Source organism: Tetranychus urticae, chromosome 3, assembly GCF_039701765.1.
Source record: "Tetranychus urticae isolate SD_2017Ah chromosome 3, NJAU_TeUrti_SD_1.0, whole genome shotgun sequence".
Classification (NCBI taxonomy): Eukaryota; Metazoa; Arthropoda; class Arachnida; order Trombidiformes; family Tetranychidae; genus Tetranychus; species Tetranychus urticae.
In genome coordinates, this window is record NC_142960.1 from 17,270,414 (window position 1) to 17,292,753 (window position 22,340).

The 22,340-nt window shown below is 31.8% G+C and overlaps 4 protein-coding genes and 2 long non-coding RNA genes across 13 annotated transcripts; 4 read left to right on the forward strand and 2 right to left on the reverse strand.

Annotated features, from left to right (window-relative positions):
* The first annotated feature begins 758 nt into the window (after positions 1–758).
* On the forward strand, positions 759–2,607 carry LOC107363150 (uncharacterized). Its single transcript, XM_015930329.3, has 5 exons — positions 759–1,155; positions 1,297–1,442; positions 1,492–1,656; positions 1,716–1,860; positions 1,927–2,607. The coding sequence occupies exons 1-5, from the start codon at positions 817–819 to the stop codon at positions 2,533–2,535; spliced, it is 1,404 nt and encodes a 467-aa protein (XP_015785815.2). The 5' UTR covers positions 759–816; the 3' UTR covers positions 2,536–2,607.
* Positions 2,608–3,141: 534 nt separating this feature from the next.
* On the forward strand, positions 3,142–7,651 carry LOC107363151 (inositol-trisphosphate 3-kinase homolog). Of its 5 annotated transcripts, XR_016200140.1 has the most exons (4): positions 3,142–3,236; positions 3,344–4,570; positions 5,804–6,091; positions 6,385–7,651. XR_016200140.1 is itself a non-coding variant. In XM_025160986.2 (3 exons), exons 2-3 carry the CDS (start codon positions 3,776–3,778, stop codon positions 6,751–6,753), a joined length of 1,167 nt encoding a protein of 388 aa, XP_025016754.1. In that variant the 5' UTR covers positions 3,142–3,236; positions 3,344–3,775; the 3' UTR covers positions 6,754–7,651. The 5 variants fall into 5 exon arrangements, 3 of the variants coding, with proteins under 3 accessions (XP_025016754.1, XP_015785817.1, XP_089125747.1); XR_003082351.2 differs by having other exon boundaries at positions 3,142–4,570; XM_025160986.2 differs by lacking the exon at positions 5,804–6,091 and having other exon boundaries at positions 6,382–7,651.
* A 1,621-nt stretch (positions 7,652–9,272) lies between these two features.
* Positions 9,273–9,977, reverse strand: LOC107362897 (L-cystatin). Its single transcript, XM_015930035.3, has 2 exons — positions 9,656–9,977; positions 9,273–9,525 (listed from the first exon to the last, which is right to left on the reverse strand). The coding sequence occupies exons 1-2, from the start codon at positions 9,944–9,946 to the stop codon at positions 9,436–9,438; spliced, it is 381 nt and encodes a 126-aa protein (XP_015785521.1). The 5' UTR covers positions 9,947–9,977; the 3' UTR covers positions 9,273–9,435.
* Positions 9,978–12,048: 2,071 nt separating this feature from the next.
* Positions 12,049–12,828, forward strand: LOC107362911 (uncharacterized). Its single transcript, XM_015930047.3, has 3 exons — positions 12,049–12,296; positions 12,359–12,461; positions 12,524–12,828. The coding sequence occupies exons 1-3, from the start codon at positions 12,110–12,112 to the stop codon at positions 12,783–12,785; spliced, it is 552 nt and encodes a 183-aa protein (XP_015785533.2). The 5' UTR covers positions 12,049–12,109; the 3' UTR covers positions 12,786–12,828.
* Positions 12,829–13,854: 1,026 nt separating this feature from the next.
* LOC107363337 (uncharacterized) lies at positions 13,855–18,540 on the reverse strand. Of its 4 annotated transcripts, none has more exons than XR_016200207.1 (5): positions 18,233–18,540; positions 17,124–17,883; positions 16,304–16,896; positions 15,086–15,298; positions 13,855–14,780 (listed from the first exon to the last, which is right to left on the reverse strand). It is a non-coding gene; the product is annotated as an uncharacterized LOC107363337 (long non-coding RNA). The 4 variants fall into 4 exon arrangements; XR_001568865.3 differs by having other exon boundaries at positions 17,992–18,540; XR_016200206.1 differs by having other exon boundaries at positions 17,957–18,540.
* A 27-nt stretch (positions 18,541–18,567) lies between these two features.
* Positions 18,568–22,270, forward strand: LOC112538946 (uncharacterized). The gene is made up of 2 exons (XR_016200208.1): positions 18,568–19,077; positions 19,893–22,270. It is a non-coding gene; the product is annotated as an uncharacterized LOC112538946 (long non-coding RNA).
* Positions 22,271–22,340: the final 70 nt, after the last annotated feature.

Below are 22,340 nucleotides of genomic sequence, written 5' to 3' on the forward strand. Positions count from 1 at the left end.
AAAATTGATAAATTAAATGAACAAATTGAAATGCTACTTGAACAACAAGAAAAAGATCGTGATGACATCAGGATCTTAAGTGCAAAACTCAGTAGCAAATATAAAAACCATTGTGAAATTTGTGATTACAGTAAAACCTCGCAAAGGTTGTACTCGCAAAGGTTGTGAGCGGTCCTGCCGCCTAGCGATATTGTTTGTGCAACTCTTTGAAATTATTAACATAATTGCATTGTAAAAGTGGGGAAAATCTTAAATCCCAAAGATGGCGTTGTTTAGTTTCATACAACCTTTGCGAGGTTTTACTGTATGTTACTGATCGTCAATTTAATTTGAAACTTCACATCAAAAGTTGTACAAACAAAAAACGCGCTCGAATGGTTGCTGATCCTGATTCAAGTTACTCTTTATCGAGATCCTAAAGACTGGATATTTTTCTTGTGTAAATAGGCTTTACCTAAAGACGGGCTGGTTATTAGTAACAGTTACTTGAATGCTCTAAACGGTTTCTTCATGGTAACCCTATTCAGAGAAATTCAGACACGTAAATTTGTGAGTTATTTCTTCAATGAATGAAGAACAATAGAAATTTCTGTTTGCGATTCTCAAATCTCGGCGATTTACAGTTTGTAAAGTCACCGCGTAAATATGTAGCCAAGTAACTGGTTACTTTATGTATTCTCGATAACTCTTTAAAGCTATCGATATATTGTTTTCAAAACTATCGATATTGTCATTGCATTATTGTTTACAATTTTTATTTTCGTCCAACTGTTGGACTCCAACTTAAGTTTTTTGGTTTATTTTTGATCAGCAAATATGAGTATTTCCTACAAATGGACCTCTTCATCTATTCGTAAATGTTTTATAGATTTTTTTGTTAAAAATCACCAGCATAAACTGGTACCCAGTAGCTCTGTGATTTCATCTGACCCTTCATTATTATTTAATAATGCCGGAATGAACCAATTCAAAGACATTTTTATCGGTAACATCTCACCTAATCATCCATATTATGAACTTAGACGTGCTGTTTCTAGTCAAAAATGTATTCGCACTGGAGGTAAACACAATGATTTAGATGTTGTAGGCTACGATTTGACGCACCATACTTTCTTTGAAATGCTTGGAAATTGGTCTTTCAATAGTTATTTTAAGGTAAAACATTAATCAATCACTGTACAATCTTGGGATTCAAATATTTAGTGTAAATTATGTAACATTATTTAGCGAGCCAAGTTTTTAAGTTATGTTGATAGCAATGTGGTTTTTTTCATTCTAATTTATGTTTTCTTACAGAAAGAAGCTTGCACTATGGCTTTCGAATTGATTACCAAAGTTTATAAGTTGCCTTTAGACAAGCTTATAATAACATATTTTGCTGGTGACAAGACACTATCATTGCCCGCTGATGAAGAAACGAAAGAAATTTGGTTGTCACTTGGGTAAGGGTTCGATCAAAATGTCAGTTTAAACCTTAATACGTTTGTATAGTTTTCCACAGAATCGTATTTTACCTACGAATGAAAATTTTTGGGAAATGGGTGAATCTGGACCTTGTGGGGTTTGTTCCGAGATCTATTTCCAGCTTGATCCATCTACATTTTCTCTTGAAAAATGTGTTGAGATTTGGAACATTGTTTTCATTCAATATTACAAGTAAGTCAATCCAAAGAATCTTGGAAAGTTACTAAATAAATGCTTTTGTTTGTTTCCAGAGATGAATCCGGGATTGTAACAAAGTTACCAGCAAATCATGTGGATACTGGAATGGGTTTGGAACGAATGGCATCGATTTTAAACAATGTCCCTTCTAGTTATGACACAGATCTTTTTCAGCCTTTACTCACAACAATTTCAACGGTTTGTTGCATGAATTGTCGGATTTCTGAGTATAATTATTAACTGTTGAATTTTTGAACACATTAGATGACCGAATCTCGGCCTTATCAAGGATCTCTAAAAGATAACTTAGACATAGCCTACAGAGTAGTAGCTGACCATTCTAGAATGATTACAATATCTCTTTCTGATGACTTGAAGCCTGGAACGAAAGACACTGGACGTCATTTTCGACAAATATTTCGTAAAACATTTGCTCATCTGATATTTGATTTTGGATACAAAGAGCCAGAGAAGGTTTTAATTGAACTTTCTAAAAAAGTAGGAAATAATCTAGGAGATGTTTATCCAGAAATCAATTTAAAAATGGACCGGAATCTTAGCGTCATCGCTCAAGAAAGTATATTGGCTACTGATATCATTGAAAAGGCTACCAAGCTATTCAATAAAATAGCAAATCAATTAGAAAACAACAAACAAGATTGTATTTCTGGCGATGCCGTTTTTGATCTTTTCCTGAATGGCGGTGCTTCTATTTTCATGATAAACAGGATGGCTTGTAATAGAAATTTAAAAGTTGATTGGGAAGGATTCGAGAAATGTTTTGCTAAACATAAAGCTAAATCAGCAGAAGGATTAGAAGAGAGCAGAAAAAAATCGAAAAACAATCAAACACAATTGAATGTAAATAAGTGACTTGATTTATTTACCTAAAAAGTAAATCATTCAACATTAAGAATTGTCACATTAAACTCAAGTTGACCAACATTTTTGGCGCCTTTACTTTCAAATATATGCTCAACAACACCATCTAGGGATGACTAAACAGGACGTAAATGTTATTAAAAAGAAAATTGTGATTCTTTTCTCAACTCAATAATCATTGTATCTTTTATCTTGATTGTTGATCAGGAACAGATAATCTTCATTAATTTTTATATCTGTTGTTAAATATTTTCGATGGCTTAACAATATCTCATCAACATATTACATCGTTCAACCTTTAATATTTATTGACTTTTTTTACTATTTTTGTTTTGTTGTTGGTCTCTACTATCAACAAGCATCATTGAATTATTTTTATTCCTATTCTCTTCTGATTTTTGTAATTCTGTTTCATCAACATTATTATTTCATTCTTTGACTGGTTTAATTACATAACCATCTGACGTCTATTGAATGGGCTGTTCTGATCGACACGAGATACTCCTCTCTATAATTTTTTCTGCTCTTTTCAGTTCTCCCTCCCTCCCTTCCTGTCCTCAATCCTCTCTTCTTCAATCTTGATTTTCAAGCTATTGACTGACGATAGGTTACCATCGCCATCACCAACATCATCTTCATCACCAATATATTTCACTCGAAGAGTTTCAATCCTGGATGAATAAGTTGCTTAAGTAAGAAAACTTGAACACAATTCTTCATTTACTTCCAATATGACTTATTTTTTCTCATTTCCATGAAATATTTACCTATCTTTTTCTCCCTCTATCTCTCTTTTCAGTTGCTCACTCTTCCTCTAATCCATGCTACTTTCCTGGTTCAATGATTTTTTTACTCGATGCTGCTTCAACTTGCAAATCAAAGTATAATGTCAACACTAAATATTTTTTCCTGGTTTACATTTCCATTTTATTGCAACTGAATGTTTAACTTGTATAGATTATTGATTACTTGAACTCTCCTTACATTCATTATAAACCAGTGGACAATACATTATTTATTTCATTAACACTATCATTACCTCATTGAATCAGTCTGTTGATTCAATGAATGTGTGCCAAATATTCAACATTTCTTCAGTGCATCTACCTATTTATTTCAAGTGTATCTGTGTAACTGTGTTTCACTTGTGCATCTAACATTCGCCTTCACATTAACTTGGATTGATCTCTATTTCATCTTTTTTTTTAAAACCCATTGTTCAACGGACAACATGAAACTGTTTCACCATTCAACACCAAATGAACATCCTCACCAGAAAGACAAAACAGCGGTTTTTCCTTATCAACTTGATACAAGTATAGCGCCTTCAACCAAAGGAAAGAGTGATAAACTAGTTGATTGCTGGTTAAACATGGCTCCAACCATTTTAATTAGTCCAACGAACCAAGATGACGGAAATAATTTTGTATCAAACGATATTTCTGAATCAGTTAATCCTCTGTCGCCAAACAAATCTAATCTCTCGTCTGATAACACTCTTATGATCATCAACACTGACACTAATAACATTAACAACAACAATAATAATAACATTAATAGCTTCAATAAAACGAGGAAAACAAATTGGATTCAATTATCTGGTCACGAGAATACCTTTGCATTTGGTAGTCCAGGAATCTTGTATAAAAAATGTAAATCTGATGGCAACGAAGCTCTTGCCTACAAATCACTGATGGAAGAAGCAACTATGAAACCTTTTGTACCTAATTTTTACGGCTGTCTAACCGTTAACGGATCATGTTGCATTGCCATTGACAATCTATTATACCATTTTGACAATCCCTACATTATGGATATCAAAATGGGATCAAGGACTTTTCTGGAGGACGAAGTTTCAAATGGTGAACCAAGAGCAGATCTGTATGAGAAAATGATTAAACTGGATCCTAGTGCCTTATCTGAAGCAGAGAAACAAGTCAAGGCGATAACCAAATTGAAATATATGCAACTTCGGGAGCAATTGAGTTCCTCCTCAACTTTAGGATTTCGTATTGAAGCATTCAAGGTGAGCAAGTCAACCATGTTTGTGTAAACTGTGAGAATAACAAAACTAGGCTATTATGGTTATGACAGGGATATATAAAAAGTCAACCCATGACAGAAACTGATAATCAATTATACAACATTCATTCATTGAAATGGCTAATGTTTACTTTTAGATGGTGTGTTTTGAAAGGAAAAGAAGGAACTATTCAAAGAAGCAGATAAAAAATAATTTCAGAGAAACTGAATTTTCTTCTTTTTTAGAGGACCTTATATTGTGACAAATTATCATAACATTTTCGGCTCTTAAGTGTAAATGAAATTTTTTCTATCCATGCTTAAATTTACATAGAACTTGCAAGCTCTTTTAAAAAGGTACTTATTAAATTGTAATTAAGTAATTGAAATCATTATTTCATTTTAATGAATCATGCATTAAAATAAAGCCACATGTTTGAACATTCCGGTGATTCAGTTTTTTAACCGTTTTCACATTAATGCTCATGAGATTATTGTTTTTCATTTTGAAACCCTACTCATCAACCACATTTTACTTATGACTCGCAAAATATTACGAATCTGGTAAAGAATTGACATTAATGACAACAAATCACCAAGAAAAGGCTGAGAATTAAGAAAAGTCTGACTTGGCTGTGTTTACTTATGATTCTTGAACCTTTATGCTTTCACGATTTCACCATTTATTCATTAGAGAAACAGCAATAAACCCATGTTTAAAGACATAACTTACAGTATAATGATAGTGATGAAAACATCTGAATTAAAATAGTAATCAGAAGATCTGTATTCATCTTATCCGTAGTAATTTTAAAGATTCATGAGACTTTGTTTACTTTAGCGTAAGCAAATACCCAAAAGGTGTAAATGTGTGTATGTATGTTATGAGTACATTGATATGACGGTTTAATCTCAATCAGTTCCTTGATTGAACACATTTTGTATTCAAATTATCTGGGTTTGTGTGACTTTTACTTGCAAATATTGAAATTTTTACATGTAAACTTTTAACCTTTTCAACTGCCTTATGATCCACCATCATTATTACCGTCAAACATAATCAAATGATTGTGTTAATTTCAATGAATGACTCTTGTCACATTAATTAGCCCTCAACTGTTCTCCCTCCAGATTTTTTTTATTATTGATCATCAAGTTACAAGCACGATTATTTTCATTACCATGACTATCACTATTGCAACTATTAATTTACTATACTTTTTTTTATATCATTCAGTTGAAGATTAAATTATTGACTGAAAGATGAAGCGCAACAAGATTCTGGTTAATGTGGTGATTATTTCAGATGATTATCGGATAAAGAGATGAAGTTTGAAACCCTTGAAAAAAGCAGCTCAAATGGAAAAACAGTGTTCCCCTTTTTTTAAGATCAGTTATTCATCTAATCAATAGATTCCATCCATTTTTAGTTGAAAGATGAGTTTGAAAGGCACAGAAAGGATTGATTGTTGTATAACTGAATCAACTTGAAATCTACTTATCACCAGTTCACCACTTATTAACCGTAATGCCTTCAGTTTAACGATTCCCAATCAATATTTGGAATCCTTTTATTACTCCTTTTTAAACCAATTTTTAGTTTTCCTTTGCTTTTGACTCACCGGGAAGAAATGCTAGTTTTAGTCATTCAGTTCAACTGATATGAATCACGGTCAGAACTGATAATGGGTTGACTAAGAGAGTAAACGGATTTTATTTGTTATGAGAATAAAAAAAACAGATTTAATGTAATCAGATGACTTGATATTAATTATTTTTTTTCTTATCTTTTTTCCTGTTTTATTACTTTTCAAGCAGACGAATCTTCACCGAACCAAAGCCAAAGATTTATCATTTGTAAAGACGAGAGAACAAGTAAAAGAAGTTTTGAGACAATTTCTGCCGGCTGATCGCGATCAGTTCAACAAAATTTTGGACCGTTTGAATCTGATTCAATCATCTTTCAAGTGTTCATCCTTCTTTCAATCCCATGAAGTTGTTGGTAGCAGTTTACTGATGGTCTATGATTCCTGTAAAGTGGGCATTTGGATGATTGACTTTGCTAAAACTGTCCCCTTGCCTGAAGGTATTACCATTGACCATGTTTCCCCTTGGGTTCAGGGTAACCACGAGGATGGTTATTTATTTGGATTGGAAAATTTAATCAACGTTATAAAGGAATTTTAACAAAGCGAAAAGATAACAAAGTTGGAAATCAAGATTGAAAAGCGATCTCAAAAGCAAAGGAAAGAAAAAGAAGAAAATGAAATCGCATGATTACAGAAATCATTTACATCATTATCATGGACACTATTGACATGAACATCAAGCAACTGAAAAGTGCACAATTCATCATTCAATTACAATTATCATCGCCAACATCAACATAAACATCAGCATTAATATTAACAACTTTAACAACAAAGTTGATTGAAAGAAATGCGAAACCTCCTTCTTAACCAGCTCATTTTATTTGATTTTTTTTCTTTCTCTCTCCAATTCAACTTTATAGTTGTTTGCCTCTTCACTTAATTGTATTAATTTACTTTAAATCATCAGATTAGAGGTTTACTTTTACACTTTCCCCAGCTTCTTACATTTCAAATGATCTTTCGTCAATCCACTTCCATTTAGTTTCCATTTGATTCAATCAACTTTCAAATCTGCCATGAAACAAAAAAGATGAACCCAATGCCTTGAATAGCTTCTCAGCCCGTAACCATCATCATTTCATCTCTCGCCATTTAATCATCGCCATCATTGTTATAACTATTATTTAATGTGCCAAAGTATAACCACAATCAACTTCATTTCTTCAATCACTTCCTCTTCCATCACCACCACCACCATCTTCACCAACAACATCAACATCTTTTTCCCTCCTACATCCTTAGTTTCACCGAGCCAACCGCCGTTGAAACAATTGTATCACAATATTTTCCTCTCTCACCAATTAACACCATTCTAATATTATAATTATTATCACATAATCACTGCTAATTGATAAATCAATTATATAAATATTATAATAATTCAATTATTTATCACATAAACGTCAACCCAAGTTTAAATTTTTATATTTAAATATTTTTCTCTCTTTTTTTCCTAACCAATTACTTGCACTTTTTTTGTACCCACCGAGAAGACAGACAAATCATTGTATTAATATATAAATATTAATGACACCAAATGAGCACTTTAACCACCATAAAAAAAGCAACAAGAAATAAGTTGATAAAAAATAAAGCTAAAAGTTTCCTATGAAAAGTGTAAAAATCAAGAAATTCAAGTTGAAATTGCATTTGAAGTTTAGGCGTGAAAAAAAAGAAACCAAAATTGACTATTTTTTATCATTTCAATAATTTAAACTCGAAACATTGCGTTGAAAATGGGTTTACATTTTCACCATGAACCATTACAAGATTGAAACAAGATTGAATGAGACAAGGAAATGATTTGAAGTTGATTGTAAGTCAAACTCGTGTTCACTTGATGAAGTTTATACCTTGAAGTACATGTACTTTTAGTTTAAGCAATAAACTGGGCAGTTCTTCACCATCATAATCATTATCATCACATTCATTCATTGAAAAATACTTGAAAGTTGAAGAGGAACCAAAACATTGCCCTTCACCATCCTGGTTTGGCTATTGATGCAATTGAAGCAAGTTAAACTTGCTCCAAAGCGGAGCTCTTCAAGTTACTCTAATCACTGTACAGTCCCTTTAGACGTCAATCCAAGATCCATATTAATTAGTGTTGCTTTTTAATCAACTTTCCAGTTTCTCAAACCACTGAACAAATGAACTCAATCTATTGATTCATCAAAATGTCTACGTAACAAGACTCAACATGAGGCTATAATAAACTGCAATCAAGTCTATTTTTAAATCGGCAAAGTAAACACAATTTTATTACAACATCTAAATATGCAATTAATGAATTAATGATCAACTCTTCCGTTGTCTATTTTCAAATTATTATGTTAATATTACATTCCTAATGAAACATTACAATCGCTATTTCAATGTTTGATTACAAAACGAAAAATTATTTTTACTCAATTTTTGCTAAATAAAGGTTTCATTGTTGTCATCATGGTTATCACTGAATGTTGAACAAAAAGATGATTTTTCATGTTTCTTTCCAATCTATTTGAGCTAAATTATGTTATCATATCACCTGATAACTCATGATATTAACTGGGAATCGTTAAACAATAGCAGGCTTGATATGATTCATTCAACCTTTCTCCGGTTTTGATTAAATCTGTTTTAATTTCACATTTTGTTTGACTTATTGTTTCTAACCGACACATTTTTTTACAGTTTATTGTACTTTACATTGTCTTCTATTAATAGATATTTGTTCCTCTTCGATACTCCATTGTCTTGAATTTTACGTCAATATTCAATCTTGATTCGATGGTTTAAAGTCTAACTATTGACATCATATTGGGTGTTACGATTAACACTCTTTCCCATGGTTTTGATCAATCTTTGCCTCTCAATGGATACATTTTTAGATTTCATTGTTTTTTCCCGTTTTTAGTTTCAAGTTCAAATAGGTTGTTTAATTTGATGTTGTTGGCATTTCATCATGATAGCCAATTTTATTCAATTATTGTACTTTAATTGTTGAAATGCCAGCAATTTAATGTGAAAGGTTTTCAAATGATCTTTGCAATAAGATTGAAACGGTTTAGATTGAAGTGTTAACACTTTATTTTAGGTTTTATTTATATTTTATTCAAGTTTAATCAAGTCAGCATTTATGTTTAGTCTTGATACAGATTGGCATCCTTTGAGAGTTATTTATGGATAAGACTTTTCATGTTATCATCCAACAATTTGAAATCTTTGAGGTAACTCAGAGTTGACTACATGAACTGGTAACTATGTTTGTATTTTGGGTCTTTGCCTCCAACCAGAAAGTGTAAACGCACTTCTCTCGAAGACTCTGAAAATTTTGTTATAAGGTTAATGTTATTCAATGTATCATTTGACTTGGATAAGCTCATTCATCTCATGTAACATGAGATTCTGGGGAATCTTTTTCAAACTCATATCAAATGTTATCTAATACTTACATTTGGCTCTACTTGGCATAACATGGCTGCTTCATCCTCTTTGGCGCAATGTGTTTCCCCAATGACTAAAGTAACCTCGTATTTCAAGCCACTTACAACTTGCATTCGAGCTGATTCAACGTTGACCAATTTTCGGTAGTAAAGAGTGTCTTCGTCGCTGTTTCGATGGTTAATGGCCATTTGGGAAAGAAGGTGAACTGTCTGGTTGTCGACATCAACGTCTCTCCATCCACCTAATAAAGCTTCGGAGACACCGATTAGGCATATTGCTAAGGCAAGAATAACTTTCATGGTAGAAAAGGTTAATTTTACGATTCTATTAGTAAAATAATTGTGATTCTGGTGTTGATCAAACTTAATAATTTCTCTACTTTAAGCTTCATTCTGTCTTCTTGTTTTTATTTTATTAATCTGTGTTCAATCTAATCAGTATAACTCATTGTCTACTTCAATAAGCCATTGTTCAGGTTCGATAATTCATTGTTCTTTGATGTTTTTCTTTAGAAGAGAAAATGATTCTTATTTTAATCAGTTGATAATCAGTTGAGTGAATTATGGGATTTGGAAACACATCCTTTTGTTGTAATATAATCACATAAGTATTACCAAGATTAATAACAAGATTTTGTACAAAAATATTACACAAGCTGCCAACTTATGCCAACTTATCTGGATCATTTGCAACTAATTTATTTTCTGGGAAATTTCTTATAAATCTTTCAGTGGTAATTCTAAATTGTTGAACTATCAAAATCAAAATCACAAAGCTAAATTTACTTGTTGAATTGTTTTGCTTCAATCGACATTCAATTTTTAATCAGCTTTTACTGCGCCATCTGCTGAGTGTTTAAGTCACCATTTTTGCTTAAGAAGTTATTTTTCATCAATTGATTAAATCCCTGATTCTTGCGTGCATTGAAGCGATTGATGGATGAAATATGAAAGTTTGTTCAGCATACTAAAGGAATCAATAAGAGTGAAGCCATTTTTGACAGTCTATCAAGGCGTAAAAATAACAAATTTAGTTTGTGGTCAAAACTGTTACACAGAAATCTGATGTCATGAAGTCTAAGTTTTACCCTCGAATAACCACTTTTATTCAATTTTCGTGACAAAAATTTCTAGATGAAGAGTAAGAATATGAACAGTTGCTTGTTGCTCGACTGATCCAGAAAAATTGGTGAAAGAATAACCACAGGAAAATAAAGAAATCTGTAAAGAAACCCTTTCTGTTTACTTTGTTTGGTTATTTGGGGCAGATTCTTACAGTTTAATCACCAATGAGTTGTTTTTGTTTTCAAAAAGATCTGAGATCCATACATGGCCCAATAGATTATTTTTACACTTTGACTTCAAATCTTTGACTGGATCACAAAAATGAAGAGACAAATGAAAATAACTCTTTAGCTGTCGATATCACTCACTTCTTTTCCCAATAACATTGGGTTGAGATTTATGCACATTTTTTGCTCACTTTGCTAAAGAAGGTAGAGTCTATCAGCATTCTGGTTTTAGCTGATTTATTTCCATGAAAACGTTACCAGAAAAGCTTTTGGGCCAAATACACTGTTTTTGAATATCGATGTTATTGAAACGTAATGGCAACCTAATAAAGTCAGATGCTTCTCTAGGCTTTACCAACAAATGACTGCATTCAGCGATTCTTGATTTAGATCTTGATATACAAATTGTCTTCACTTGAATCATCTACCTTTGGACTAGCATTACTTGTTATTAGTCTCTATTGGTCATTTCATAAACGATGACAACTTCGATAACCTTTAATCTTGCTATTTATGATGGCAATTGTATACTAAATCAATTGTGACTTTGATCAAATTATTTGAAACAACTTAATGATTTTTTTTATCAGAAAAGCTTAAATTACACCAATTGTAACTTATAATCAAAGATGTATATTAAATTGAAAATGAAAGTCAGGGAAGTAAACAATTTTATAGTGCGGTTGAGGTTTTTCATTATTATTTTAGAGGTGACAAGATAAATGATATTATTAATTACTTATTGATATACAAGTAATGCATTTATATTTAAGGTTTATATTTATATCATCAGTAACGGATGGAACATCATTCAAGCAAATCAGTGGATTGAAAAGACACGCAGTCCGCTTTAATTAATCAGATTCCTGATGGTTTCAACGATCTCCTTTTTCCTTCTTCATTCCTGGGTTTGGTGAAATTATCCTTTAATCGATTCAATTATTTTAATTTAATTTCAATTGATTCTCCAGGAATCATTTCCAATTATTACAGACTTTCAGTGAAAGTAAAGGCTGGTCAAATCAGTTAACCATAACCTCCAAGGAAACTTTGCATATCAAAAGGTATAAAAGCATTTTCCAATCAATCTTTTTAATCAGATGAGTTTTAGTTAATCAAGAATCATTTAGATTTATATTGTGTGATATATTGTGTATACGAAACATTTAAAATGAATACATTCCAGTTGACTCTTGTTTTTGGTTTAGTTTTTGCCATCCATTCAGTTCAAGGAGGCAAAGGCGGTGGACACATAATCATTGGTGGAGGAGGTGGACATCCACCACCACAAGCACATCCTGTGCCTGTTCCAATGCCAGTTCCAGTTCCAGTTCGTCATCCAGTTTACATACCAATTGGTAGGTTGAAAGGTTGAAAGATTATCTCAATAACTGTTGATCTTTTTTGTCATTTCCAATAGTGAAACACATTCCATATCCAGTAACCAAACACGTTCCAATTCATGTTCCCGTTCACGTTCCTGTGCCAGTCCATGTTCCAGTAAAAGTACCAGTTCACATTCCGTAAGTACAAACAGTGAGTCCAGTTTCAATACACCAACTAATGTCTTTCATCTTGACGACAGAATCAAAGTGGAGAAACATTATGAACACCATCACAAGGGCTGGTCCCATTTAGGAGATGATCATTTCGGTGATGAAGGCTTATATGGTGGCCACGATGAACACAATTTCAAGGAACAGGGTCACGAAGGCTATGGCCATGGAGGCTATGGTAATGGAGGCTATGGTCATGAAGGTTATGGCCATGAAGGTTATGGTCATGAAAGTTATGGTAATGAACATGGTTACGGTCATTATGATCATGACTCTTATTCCTCAAAGTGAATGTGATTTATATAAATAATAAATAAATTTTGTTTTATAATAACAAGGAAAACATTATTTTTGTTATTCAAGTATTGACACTCTTGCATGTATAGCATTTCGTATCATTGAGTTATCATATGAATTCAGTAAAGTTTAAGTAAAATATAACCATATTGTTGAGAGGCAAATAATTTGATAATCACACAGATCATAGGAGAGTAACCAGATTAATGGAAAGAGAATGACCGCGAGAAAAATTAAAAGCTCCGAAAGTTGTAAAAGGCAAAGCTCGTTGTACAAAAAGTTTAAGAATTTAAAATGCCTCCATAGCTGCGGTTGGCAGGTTTTTAACTGATTCAAACTTCAAATAAAGGTTCAACCTTTGCTTATTTTTGATAATTTATGACATTTGTGTCAATTTTTGATCTTTAAACTCATCAGATAGTGATTTTAATACCCAAAAGAGGGCAACACTGATGCTTTAATTTTAAAAATTCAATTTTTGCCTTTTTATTTGGTGGCGCCTTAAAAGCTACCTTTGCTCAGTGAATTTTTATTACAATCTAAAACTTTGCAAACTTACACTTTGTTAGAGAATGCATTAAATCCAGTAATTTTGTGATAATTTTAAATAGGTTTCAATATTTTATTAAAACAGTTTTTTAAAAGCCCAACAATAAATTTTAACTCGAAATTTTTATTCGCGAAATTGTAAAAATTGTGAAAGTTGGTATAAAAATAGTAATTCTAAAAGCACTAGAAATAAAAGGGAAAATTAAAGGTAATGAACGATCCAGGCTCAAGCCAACAATACATTTTACTTGTTAGGTACACACAACGCTCTTAAATTAGGTATAATTCTATAATTAATTCAAAGTCTTTGTAAATCAACATTTGTCTTGTATTCAATTTTTTGGACGCACCTATCAATCTTATGCATAGTTATTGTCAAGTTTTAATGACTTACCTTACATTTAGTATGATTGACCGGTCATATTATTGAATAAATCTCAATCAAATGAATATTTCTAATGAGTGCTATTCGATTCCTTTAAGGAATGAAACTTAACGAATATCAAAATTTGAATTGAAATATGAATAATCCAAACATTTTAATTGCCAATTGCTTGTCGCAGTCCATACCAAAGAGGTACAAGAATCAGGAAGCAAAATGTGCATAAAATCTCAGCATTTCTTAGGATATGCAGAAAATGTTATATCTAATTGAATTTTCCAACAGTTTCAAATAAATTATTCAATTTCTACAAAAAATAGCAACAATTTGGGTTTCAAAAAGCAAAGTTGAATCAGTGATTTGCAAGCATTAAACTGAAACTGATGTTAGAGATCATTTTAATTGGAATGATGAGATTAACCTAATAACCATAACTTGATTATTGGGTAAGAAATGCCGGTTGCTAATAGCTGTACCAACTATTGAATGTACTAATATCTTCAAACTAATGTAATCTTTGTTTTACCAAAATTTTCAAACTCTGAAAAAAGGATAAATTATGAAGCATAACATTTGGAAAGTTGATTGAATCTTGACAACATTGATGAGTTGTCCAATTTTTCCCTCTGTCTCTGGATCTTTCTAAATTATCTGTTGAATGTCTGCAGATCTATGGCCAAGTTTGGGTCTGGTGTGAATGGAAAACTTGGACAAGTTCCACGGGAAAAGCAGAAAGAAAAGAGCAAAAAAACATTTATCGATAAATTGTATCCATTGAGTGACCATCCACTGAGAGTTGAATTTTGGATAAAAGTCCAAGTTTGCAGAAATGGCAAAGTCAAGCTTGAAGAGTTAAGAAAGGGAAAATGAAGAGTGAATTTTTGAAAACAAGCAAAGCATAAAGAAAAGAGGAATAAAAAATAGAAGATGATAATAAAGATGAAGATGAGAAAGAGCCTGAGTTAACGTCCAGCCAAGCATCGGAAACACAAGACGTAAACAGGATTTTTGGAAATCCTTTCAACATTAACATGTTCATGTTAGTGGACTTGGCAAACCTGTGCAGGATGAAAAAGAAAGAGAATGAATATTAGAAGAAAGAGAGAGATGGAGTGAGTGAGTGAGAGAGAGAGGAAGATTGAAACAAGTTGTTGGGCATGAGACTGGAGAGTAAAGGTTGTTTGCCGTTACTTGAATGACGATCATTTTCACGTGTTTACTGTTTCAGCGTTTTGTGTTCACTCAACAGTCAACCAACATCTGAATAACAAAAAGTGTTTCGTCTTTTTTTTTGTTGATTGTTGTTTGAAGAGGCAAATCAAACAATCCTCTACTTTTGAACTATTAAGTGATTGTTAACCACCTTTGACAGTCTTTGTGTTCATTTTCAATTGTTGTAATTCATTTGATTCCTTCCTTGTCTCTGGATAAACAACTGTATTCCAATACATTTCAATGTTGATTCCCATTTACAATTGATCAAAGTGAATCTATCTGGTAGTTGAAAGTGCAAATTGTGGATATATTTAACTGGATTAATTTATGACCATAACAGTTATCGGTGAATCGTGTAAATCTGGAAGAACAAGATAATAGAACTTGTTAATACGGAATTTCATTTTACTTTTCTTAAAGTGTTCAAATGGATAACAATTGTTTCAGTGGGAATTTGATCAACAGTTTTCAACAGCAACTTGACAAAAATATCATCATGGTAAGTGAAATCAAAACTGTAATTAGTTTAACAAAAAGAAACAAATTGTTTCGTGTTCACTTATCAAATAATCAAGATGTATCTAATTTGAATCAACATATAAACTGGAGAAACAGACAAAATCTGATATAATTTGAAACATTTCAGATACGTGATTTATGTAAATGTTCAATTGTTGTACAATGGTTACTACTTGATCTTTGATGGTCATCTGTATGGATATTAAGATCTTCATTTTTATCATTTCCCTGAAAATTAACAAATATGTTAATAAGATCTAATCAACATGCCTATTCTTGTTTGATTGCGTGAAACACAATTTACAGTTCTCTCATCATCAGTTAATTTCCTCAACTATTTCAAGTGTCTCATCACTTTATTTCAACATGAAAGGGGTAAAAGTTAATCTCATTTAAATTTAGCATCACGCAATGACGATAAAAGTAACATTTATTTACCAATTTGAAGCTCACTAACAATATAATAACATTGCCAATTCGTAGACTAATTGTAAAAAATCAACAATCTATTTGATCTTCATCAGTTTTTTGCGTGGTCAATGTATTGTTAAATATCTTTCCAAAACTGTAAAACTGTTAATTAATCTCGCGTTAATTTGTAAAATAGCTGTGTTCATGGAATAAGAATCTATTACCATCTGATCTTCAAATCTTTCATTGAAAAATTCTGAAAGATTATTTGGATCATTTGTAAATGAAGAGATATGTTAACAAATCAAATATAAATCTTTGAAAAACAAATTTTTGTCTCATAACTGAAGTTAAATCTGATTAGCCAGCTTACTTTGGTTGCTCAGAAATCAGAACGAGGATGATTAAATTAAGGTTTACAAAACGTGTTTCTAACCTGGCCATATCTTGATTAATTGAACCCCTGTTCATTTGCTTTTTGTGGTAATACTTGGTACTGGAATAGGTTCCTTGTCACTATCTCATTAAATAAATAACATTAACCACGGTTAACACTTGATAAACCAAGTCCAGTAAACCTGATTTGCTAACGATCACTTGCCAAAAGCTTATTAAAGTTGGATACAGATAATCAAGTTAATCATAACTTTAAATCTTGAAATCCAGAAACTTGACTTGGGTCTTCCTTTGGTCAATAAGCAATCATTCATTTTGCTAACCCTCTTGCAAGATGGACCATTTACTTGATAAACAGATTGTGATGATGAATGTAGAATATCCTTGATCTTAAAATCAATCAATTGATATTGTAATAATATACGATTAGATGTATATTAAGCTTTATGGTTCCTTGTAACTGATCAACAGCTTGTATGTGAATTGTTATTATAGTTGATAGATTTTTTGATTCCCTTAATTATGACAACAGTTCACATGGATTGGGTTAATATTCACGGTGAGATCAATGTATCAGCAATATTAATGACTTTCTCTCGCCAAGTGATGATGTTGATTGTAACGATCGTTGCCCTGTAGAATGGATATTTTTTTCATTATTATCATTAGTAAAACACATAAAACAATGACTACCTTAGGCTAAACAAAAGAGAGAAGGAATAAAAAATATTATTCAATCACTTTTTTTCATCGATGACAATGCTTTTCCCACTCAAGATACTTCCTATTAGTACAGGAATCAACAATTGTGATCAAAATTTTGCAACTCACTAGTTTACCTTTCATTCTTCCTACTTTACCTGGGCTGATTGAAAGAACAAGTTTTCCAATGGAATCGGATTCCGAGGGGAAGATCACAATATTACTGATCAATTGTTAGCCAATTCAAACGACAGGTTAACTTCATGTATTGGCTGATGGTGAAAAAAAAGTTGAAAACAAAGCTAGAAACATTTTCCATCTCCAATTGTGTTCAGAAGAACATCTCATCAGATAAGAGTTGGTGGGTCATCAGTAATTTAATGTTCATGTATATTTGGTAGATCATATTTCAAGCGGCCTCTTCCTGATGTTTTTTCATTATATTTACTTGAATCCTTGAGTAGCCTTTTCAATACGCGTATGTAAAATTAAAGAGTTTAGATACATTCATCATCACAAGATGATGAGGGATTAAAACTGGATAATGTATCACATATTAATCCAATCTGGTATAATTGCATATTTCCTTGATCATGATTTGAGTTCTGATTGGTAAAGAAGATGTGTATTGCAAAGTAAACAGGTAAAACCATTCATGTGGCAATAATATGGATGTCGGTTGTTTAAGTAAACACTCATTAACACACAATTCTTAACCATTTTACAAACGTTTAACCATCCGAAGCAGCTAATGTAATTAATTGGTAACACGGTTATTTATTAGTGTAGTCAAATCATTTAACTATCAGGTTTTTAGGTTTTCCGTTTGATATTGAATTAGGTTTAGCAAAAAAGTTACCATTAGTCGGACAGATCAATTTCATTAATATTCAAGTAACCCATTACATTCAACTGGACCTGAAAAAAAAGAAAGCAAAAAATGAAATTATTGATAGAAACAGTTAGCCTCGGGCTTTCAGCTCGAGACAACCTTTTCGAGGTTATTTGGTAACTTGATTACTAAACATATTATAAATGATGGTTTGAATTTCAAATTATAACTTGTCAATGAAAAATGAGTTTATGAGACACAATTTTGTTCAACATTGTAACTTTAGCTGATTTCAAGACGGATCAAACAATTGGTGAAACACATGCTTCAATGTTTTTTCCTTGATCTTGAGTTATCAGCAGATCGTTGAAATGTCTCATCAACAGAGCGAAAAAAAGAAAAAGCCAAAACATGAATGTTAACTGTTCAATTGACCTTCATAAATCAGGAGAAAATTGAAGAAGCGGAAGAAAAAAAAGAAAATTGAGGTGAAAATTGTTGTACACAAAGCCTTTCCTTTATAAGCGTTAATAGTAGACAATTTGTATGTAAAAGGCCACACTAAAAAGGTAATCAAATCAACTCTACTGGATACCAATCAACACCCAAACAGAGATGATAGCTTCAGTTGAAGATGATTACGTTGAACTTGACCTGTTGAACAATTTGATGACACAAACTTAAATCAGCAAAATAAAAGGAAACAAAAATAGACTTTTGAAAACAATAAACCGTTTGAAAACAAAAGCAATTGATTGGATAACAAAAAAACGCTATTTCGATTTATCGATAGACTATTGCAACCCTTTATTTCGATTAATCGTAAAACCATTAAGTTTTTCAATTTATTCAATTGTTTTTGCTTAACTCGATGGTAATTTTAACCATTTTTAAATAGTAAATAATTTTTTCAAACTTAAACACTGTTAGTTTGGCTATCATTATGTATTAATATTAATACCTGAGTTTGTGATGATGAAGAAAGTTATTTGTATTTCTAATTAAGCTGAAAGGCAGACGGTTTTGAGTATCAAGAACGTTGACTTGCCCTTAAGCTTTAGCTGGTACTTTTGTTTTACTTTTTTGATGATTTACAGTTTAATTGTTATTATAAATTCAAAGATTTCTTTTAACCCTTAACTTTCATTCTTTCAAGTTTATCACTTTCAAATCAAAATTTCATCAAAATTTCATTCCAAGTTGTAAAATACAAACTCAGCCTCATCAATATAACCGTTTTTGTAACAGTGTAAACAAGCTTGCTTCATCATTCTATCGAGGCAAGTATAAATTTTATTTAGTTTATATCATCATCGTTTAATCATTAAATTGGTTGGATTGTTAATAGGAATTTTATCAATCAAAAGTATTTCTTTCCTATTGCAATATAATATTCATTGAAACTGTAATGTAAATATTGTAAATATCATATTGATCGTTTACTATACTGAGCTACATTACAATTGTAATGGATACAAGTTTCGGTAAAGAGTCAATTGTCATTCTATACCGGTAATAATATTTAAATTGTGATTGTTAACATTTATTTAACCATGTAACCATGTCTAGATGACCTCACGATTGAGGTTAATTTGGTCAACAAATGAATATGTATAATGATTTGAAGCTTAAAGCAGTATTCAAATTGAAACCTGACTGTCCAGTCCAATGTTTTCCTTCTCCTCTCTCTCTCCCTATTCATACAATACAATTTAGGTTTTACAGTTGAGGGTCATAGTGATTTACTTCATCTCTATCACTGTTACCAAAACAATCAAATTGTTGACCAAATTCACTCCAATATATTTTAAATAATTCTTCTCCCGGTAGCCATTAACATTTGCTTCTTTTAACAAAATGGAACATTAGAATCGCTTGTAATTAAGAGTTTAGTGTAGGTTTGAATCAGCCACCCACCACCCACAGTCATGTTAATAATCTTACCATTGAATATGCATATAAAAGAAACATTTCATCTTTTTCATCTTTAAAAAATTAGCCTAAAGCTTTTTCTTTTCTCTTTCAATCATTTTAATTGTTATTCAACAGTGTTACTTAATCAAACCACTATTCACACCATTTGCTCTATTTTCAGCACTTAGGATTCACAATGTTCATTTATATTATAATTACTGTTTACCAATTTATAGCTGAATAAAGGACCAACCATCTTCACTTTGTTATCCTCACCATTTGATCGCCATCATGATGAATATTAATAAATTGTAGATGGCGAAAAAGAAACTCGGAAAACGCAAGTTAATTACAATTCTGGACCAGATAATAAGATTTCCAGTTGCCATTAAAAAGTGAATCTATTATCCAGCCAAGAGTTATAAAAAGATGGACCATTCGTTTCAATCAACAGGGATAATCAAAAAGTCACCCACCAATGGTGTGGTTGTCATTGCGACTTTAACTGGTTGCAAAGCCTACCAACGATCAATGATTTAAACCAATTGATACATCATATTGAACGAGAAACAAATATTGGAAAAGGTCAAGAAGGTTCAGGTGAACCAAAAAAGATGATGAACCTGATTGGATCAATGAATGGCCACCTGATGCTTTTCCCATGAGACTACATATAAGATGAACAGGTTAACTTGGCTGTTATGGACGTATGTTTATCTTTATTGGATTTCACTGCTTACAAGAACACAAATCTGGCAATCGTTTCCGTTTCCAGGGTGTTAATGAGTTTCATCGTTTTTTTACCGGATTCCCATTGTTTTGCTTCAATCTCTGTTATCAATCAAACTGACCTGCAAGGTTATCCTTGGATTAACATAGCACAAGATTGAGTAAACCTTGAACCGGTCATCCGTAATGTGTTTTGTTGCTGTTAACATGATCAAGATTAACTCAAGTGTGGTGATAAAGATGTAAAGTCACACGATGTTGGTAGCCTTTTAGAAGCTGATGTTGTTTTGTTAATCATCAAATAAAACAATAACCATGTTTTTTTGGTAACAATTGATTAAATCAATTGAAGGAAAGAAGCATTAAAGATGAGAAACGAGAGAAAAATAGATTCCTTTCCTGTTATCATTTCAATCTTGGCCATCTTCAGAAGGAAAACAGCCGTTTGTCTTTACCAAGAAGTAGCCATCAACGATAATAATCTTACATCGAGTTAAACCAATTCGTGAGGAGATTTAGGTGTTTATCAAATCCAATTCATTCACAGAATCAAAATTGAAATGAAATTGCTGATGAAGGGCAGAAATGTGAACCATTCAAAAGTGTATTTTTAACCAGATGCTCAAAAGTGGAGTAAAATGGGTTTGGTGTTTTCATTTTTACCTCAGGCCTTTTGATCAGTTTATTAACTGTTAGTTAACTACCCAAGGTTACAATTTGTGTCGTGATACTTTTCCTACCAAACTATTCAATACTGATTATATTGATCAAGCAAAAGCTGAATTGGCTGGAGACGATCATCATTAATTAATTTCAGTCAATTAATGGATGGCAAAGGAAAAAGCAAGCAAAAGAAAGAAACTATTCGGACATTAAACCTTTCTCCTTAAAATAATCAATAACCAGTCATTATCCAGATTTTACTTTTAATTTATAAAATATCAATCCAACAACAATTAGAGACTAATTAAAATGGAACCCAAAATAGAACCACTTTGTCATGGAAAAGACAAATTGATTAAAAATATCACCAGCTATTGATCGAGGCCACCAAATCTATCATCGATTTAAATGGTTAACCCAATTTATTTCATTGGATATTGAAACTGTTATTAGCAAGTAAATGGAAAAACTTGATTACAATCAAAATTGCTCTCAATTGTCAATCGAGATGGACAAATGTTGAAACTGATGAATCCTGGAAATCAATTGAAGATCTTTCCCAAACTCTTTCATGGTAAAGCTTCAAACAAAGCCGAATGGCAATAATTTTCTTAATCATATTTAACAATTTCACCTCAACAATTTATCATCATTAACGACTGCCAAAGAAATGGTTCAACTTAAAAATGGTTGATCCTTTATCATCCCACATTAATGGTCTTCTGGTTATAAAATTTCATTCATTTGTTAGTCTAAATTGTTTCAATCTTTAAAATTGTCATCAACTGTTCAATCTAATCTCTCAAACATAATAGTCAATTACATCATGTTTATAATCATTATTTCCTCCCTCAATTGCAGTTTGGACATTTCGAAGATCTAAATAAGGCTAAAGATGATTACAAGATTTCCGTTTCATGTGGGCTTTCATGTGATCCCAATAGGCTATCAAAAAGTGCCACAACCCGCTGGGTGCGTTTAGGAGACTAAAGCAACCAGTAAAAAAACAAAAACAGAACCGGAAGATTTGAACATTTGATTGCAACAATTTTAATCGGTGAAATCTGTTCAAGATAAAAATTGTTAATAAAAAATGTTGATTGCTTGTTTATTGCTTTTCATTTTGCATTCCAAGTAATCAAAATGATCAACACATTTGACCTTAAATTAGCATCTTGAAATTGATTCCTGTGAAAAGTTATGGACTAAATCAAGCTTAGATTTATCTTCAATATCA

Excerpts from the sequence above, each read along its gene's own strand:
- LOC107362911 (XM_015930047.3), top strand. The coding sequence starts at position 12,110 with ATGAATACATTCCAGTTGACTCTTGTTTTTGGTTTAGTTTTTGCCATC. Across the intron at positions 12,297-12,358 it reads TCCAGTTTACATACCAATTG|TGAAACACATTCCATATCCA; the intron begins GTAGGTTGAAAG and ends CATTTCCAATAG. Across the intron at positions 12,462-12,523 it reads AAAGTACCAGTTCACATTCC|AATCAAAGTGGAGAAACATT; the intron begins GTAAGTACAAAC and ends TCTTGACGACAG.
- LOC107363151 (XM_025160986.2), top strand. The coding sequence starts at position 3,776 with ATGAAACTGTTTCACCATTCAACACCAAATGAACATCCTCACCAGAAA. Across the intron at positions 4,571-6,381 it reads TTCGTATTGAAGCATTCAAG|CAGACGAATCTTCACCGAAC; the intron begins GTGAGCAAGTCA and ends TTACTTTTCAAG.
- LOC107363150 (XM_015930329.3), top strand. The coding sequence starts at position 817 with ATGAGTATTTCCTACAAATGGACCTCTTCATCTATTCGTAAATGTTTT. Across the intron at positions 1,443-1,491 it reads GAAATTTGGTTGTCACTTGG|TTTTCCACAGAATCGTATTT; the intron begins GTAAGGGTTCGA and ends ACGTTTGTATAG. Across the intron at positions 1,861-1,926 it reads TACTCACAACAATTTCAACG|ATGACCGAATCTCGGCCTTA; the intron begins GTTTGTTGCATG and ends TGAACACATTAG.
- LOC107362897 (XM_015930035.3), bottom strand. The coding sequence starts at position 9,946 with ATGAAAGTTATTCTTGCCTTAGCAATATGCCTAATCGGTGTCTCCGAA. Across the intron at positions 9,526-9,655 it reads TATGCCAAGTAGAGCCAAAT|AGTCTTCGAGAGAAGTGCGT; the intron begins GTAAGTATTAGA and ends CAAAATTTTCAG.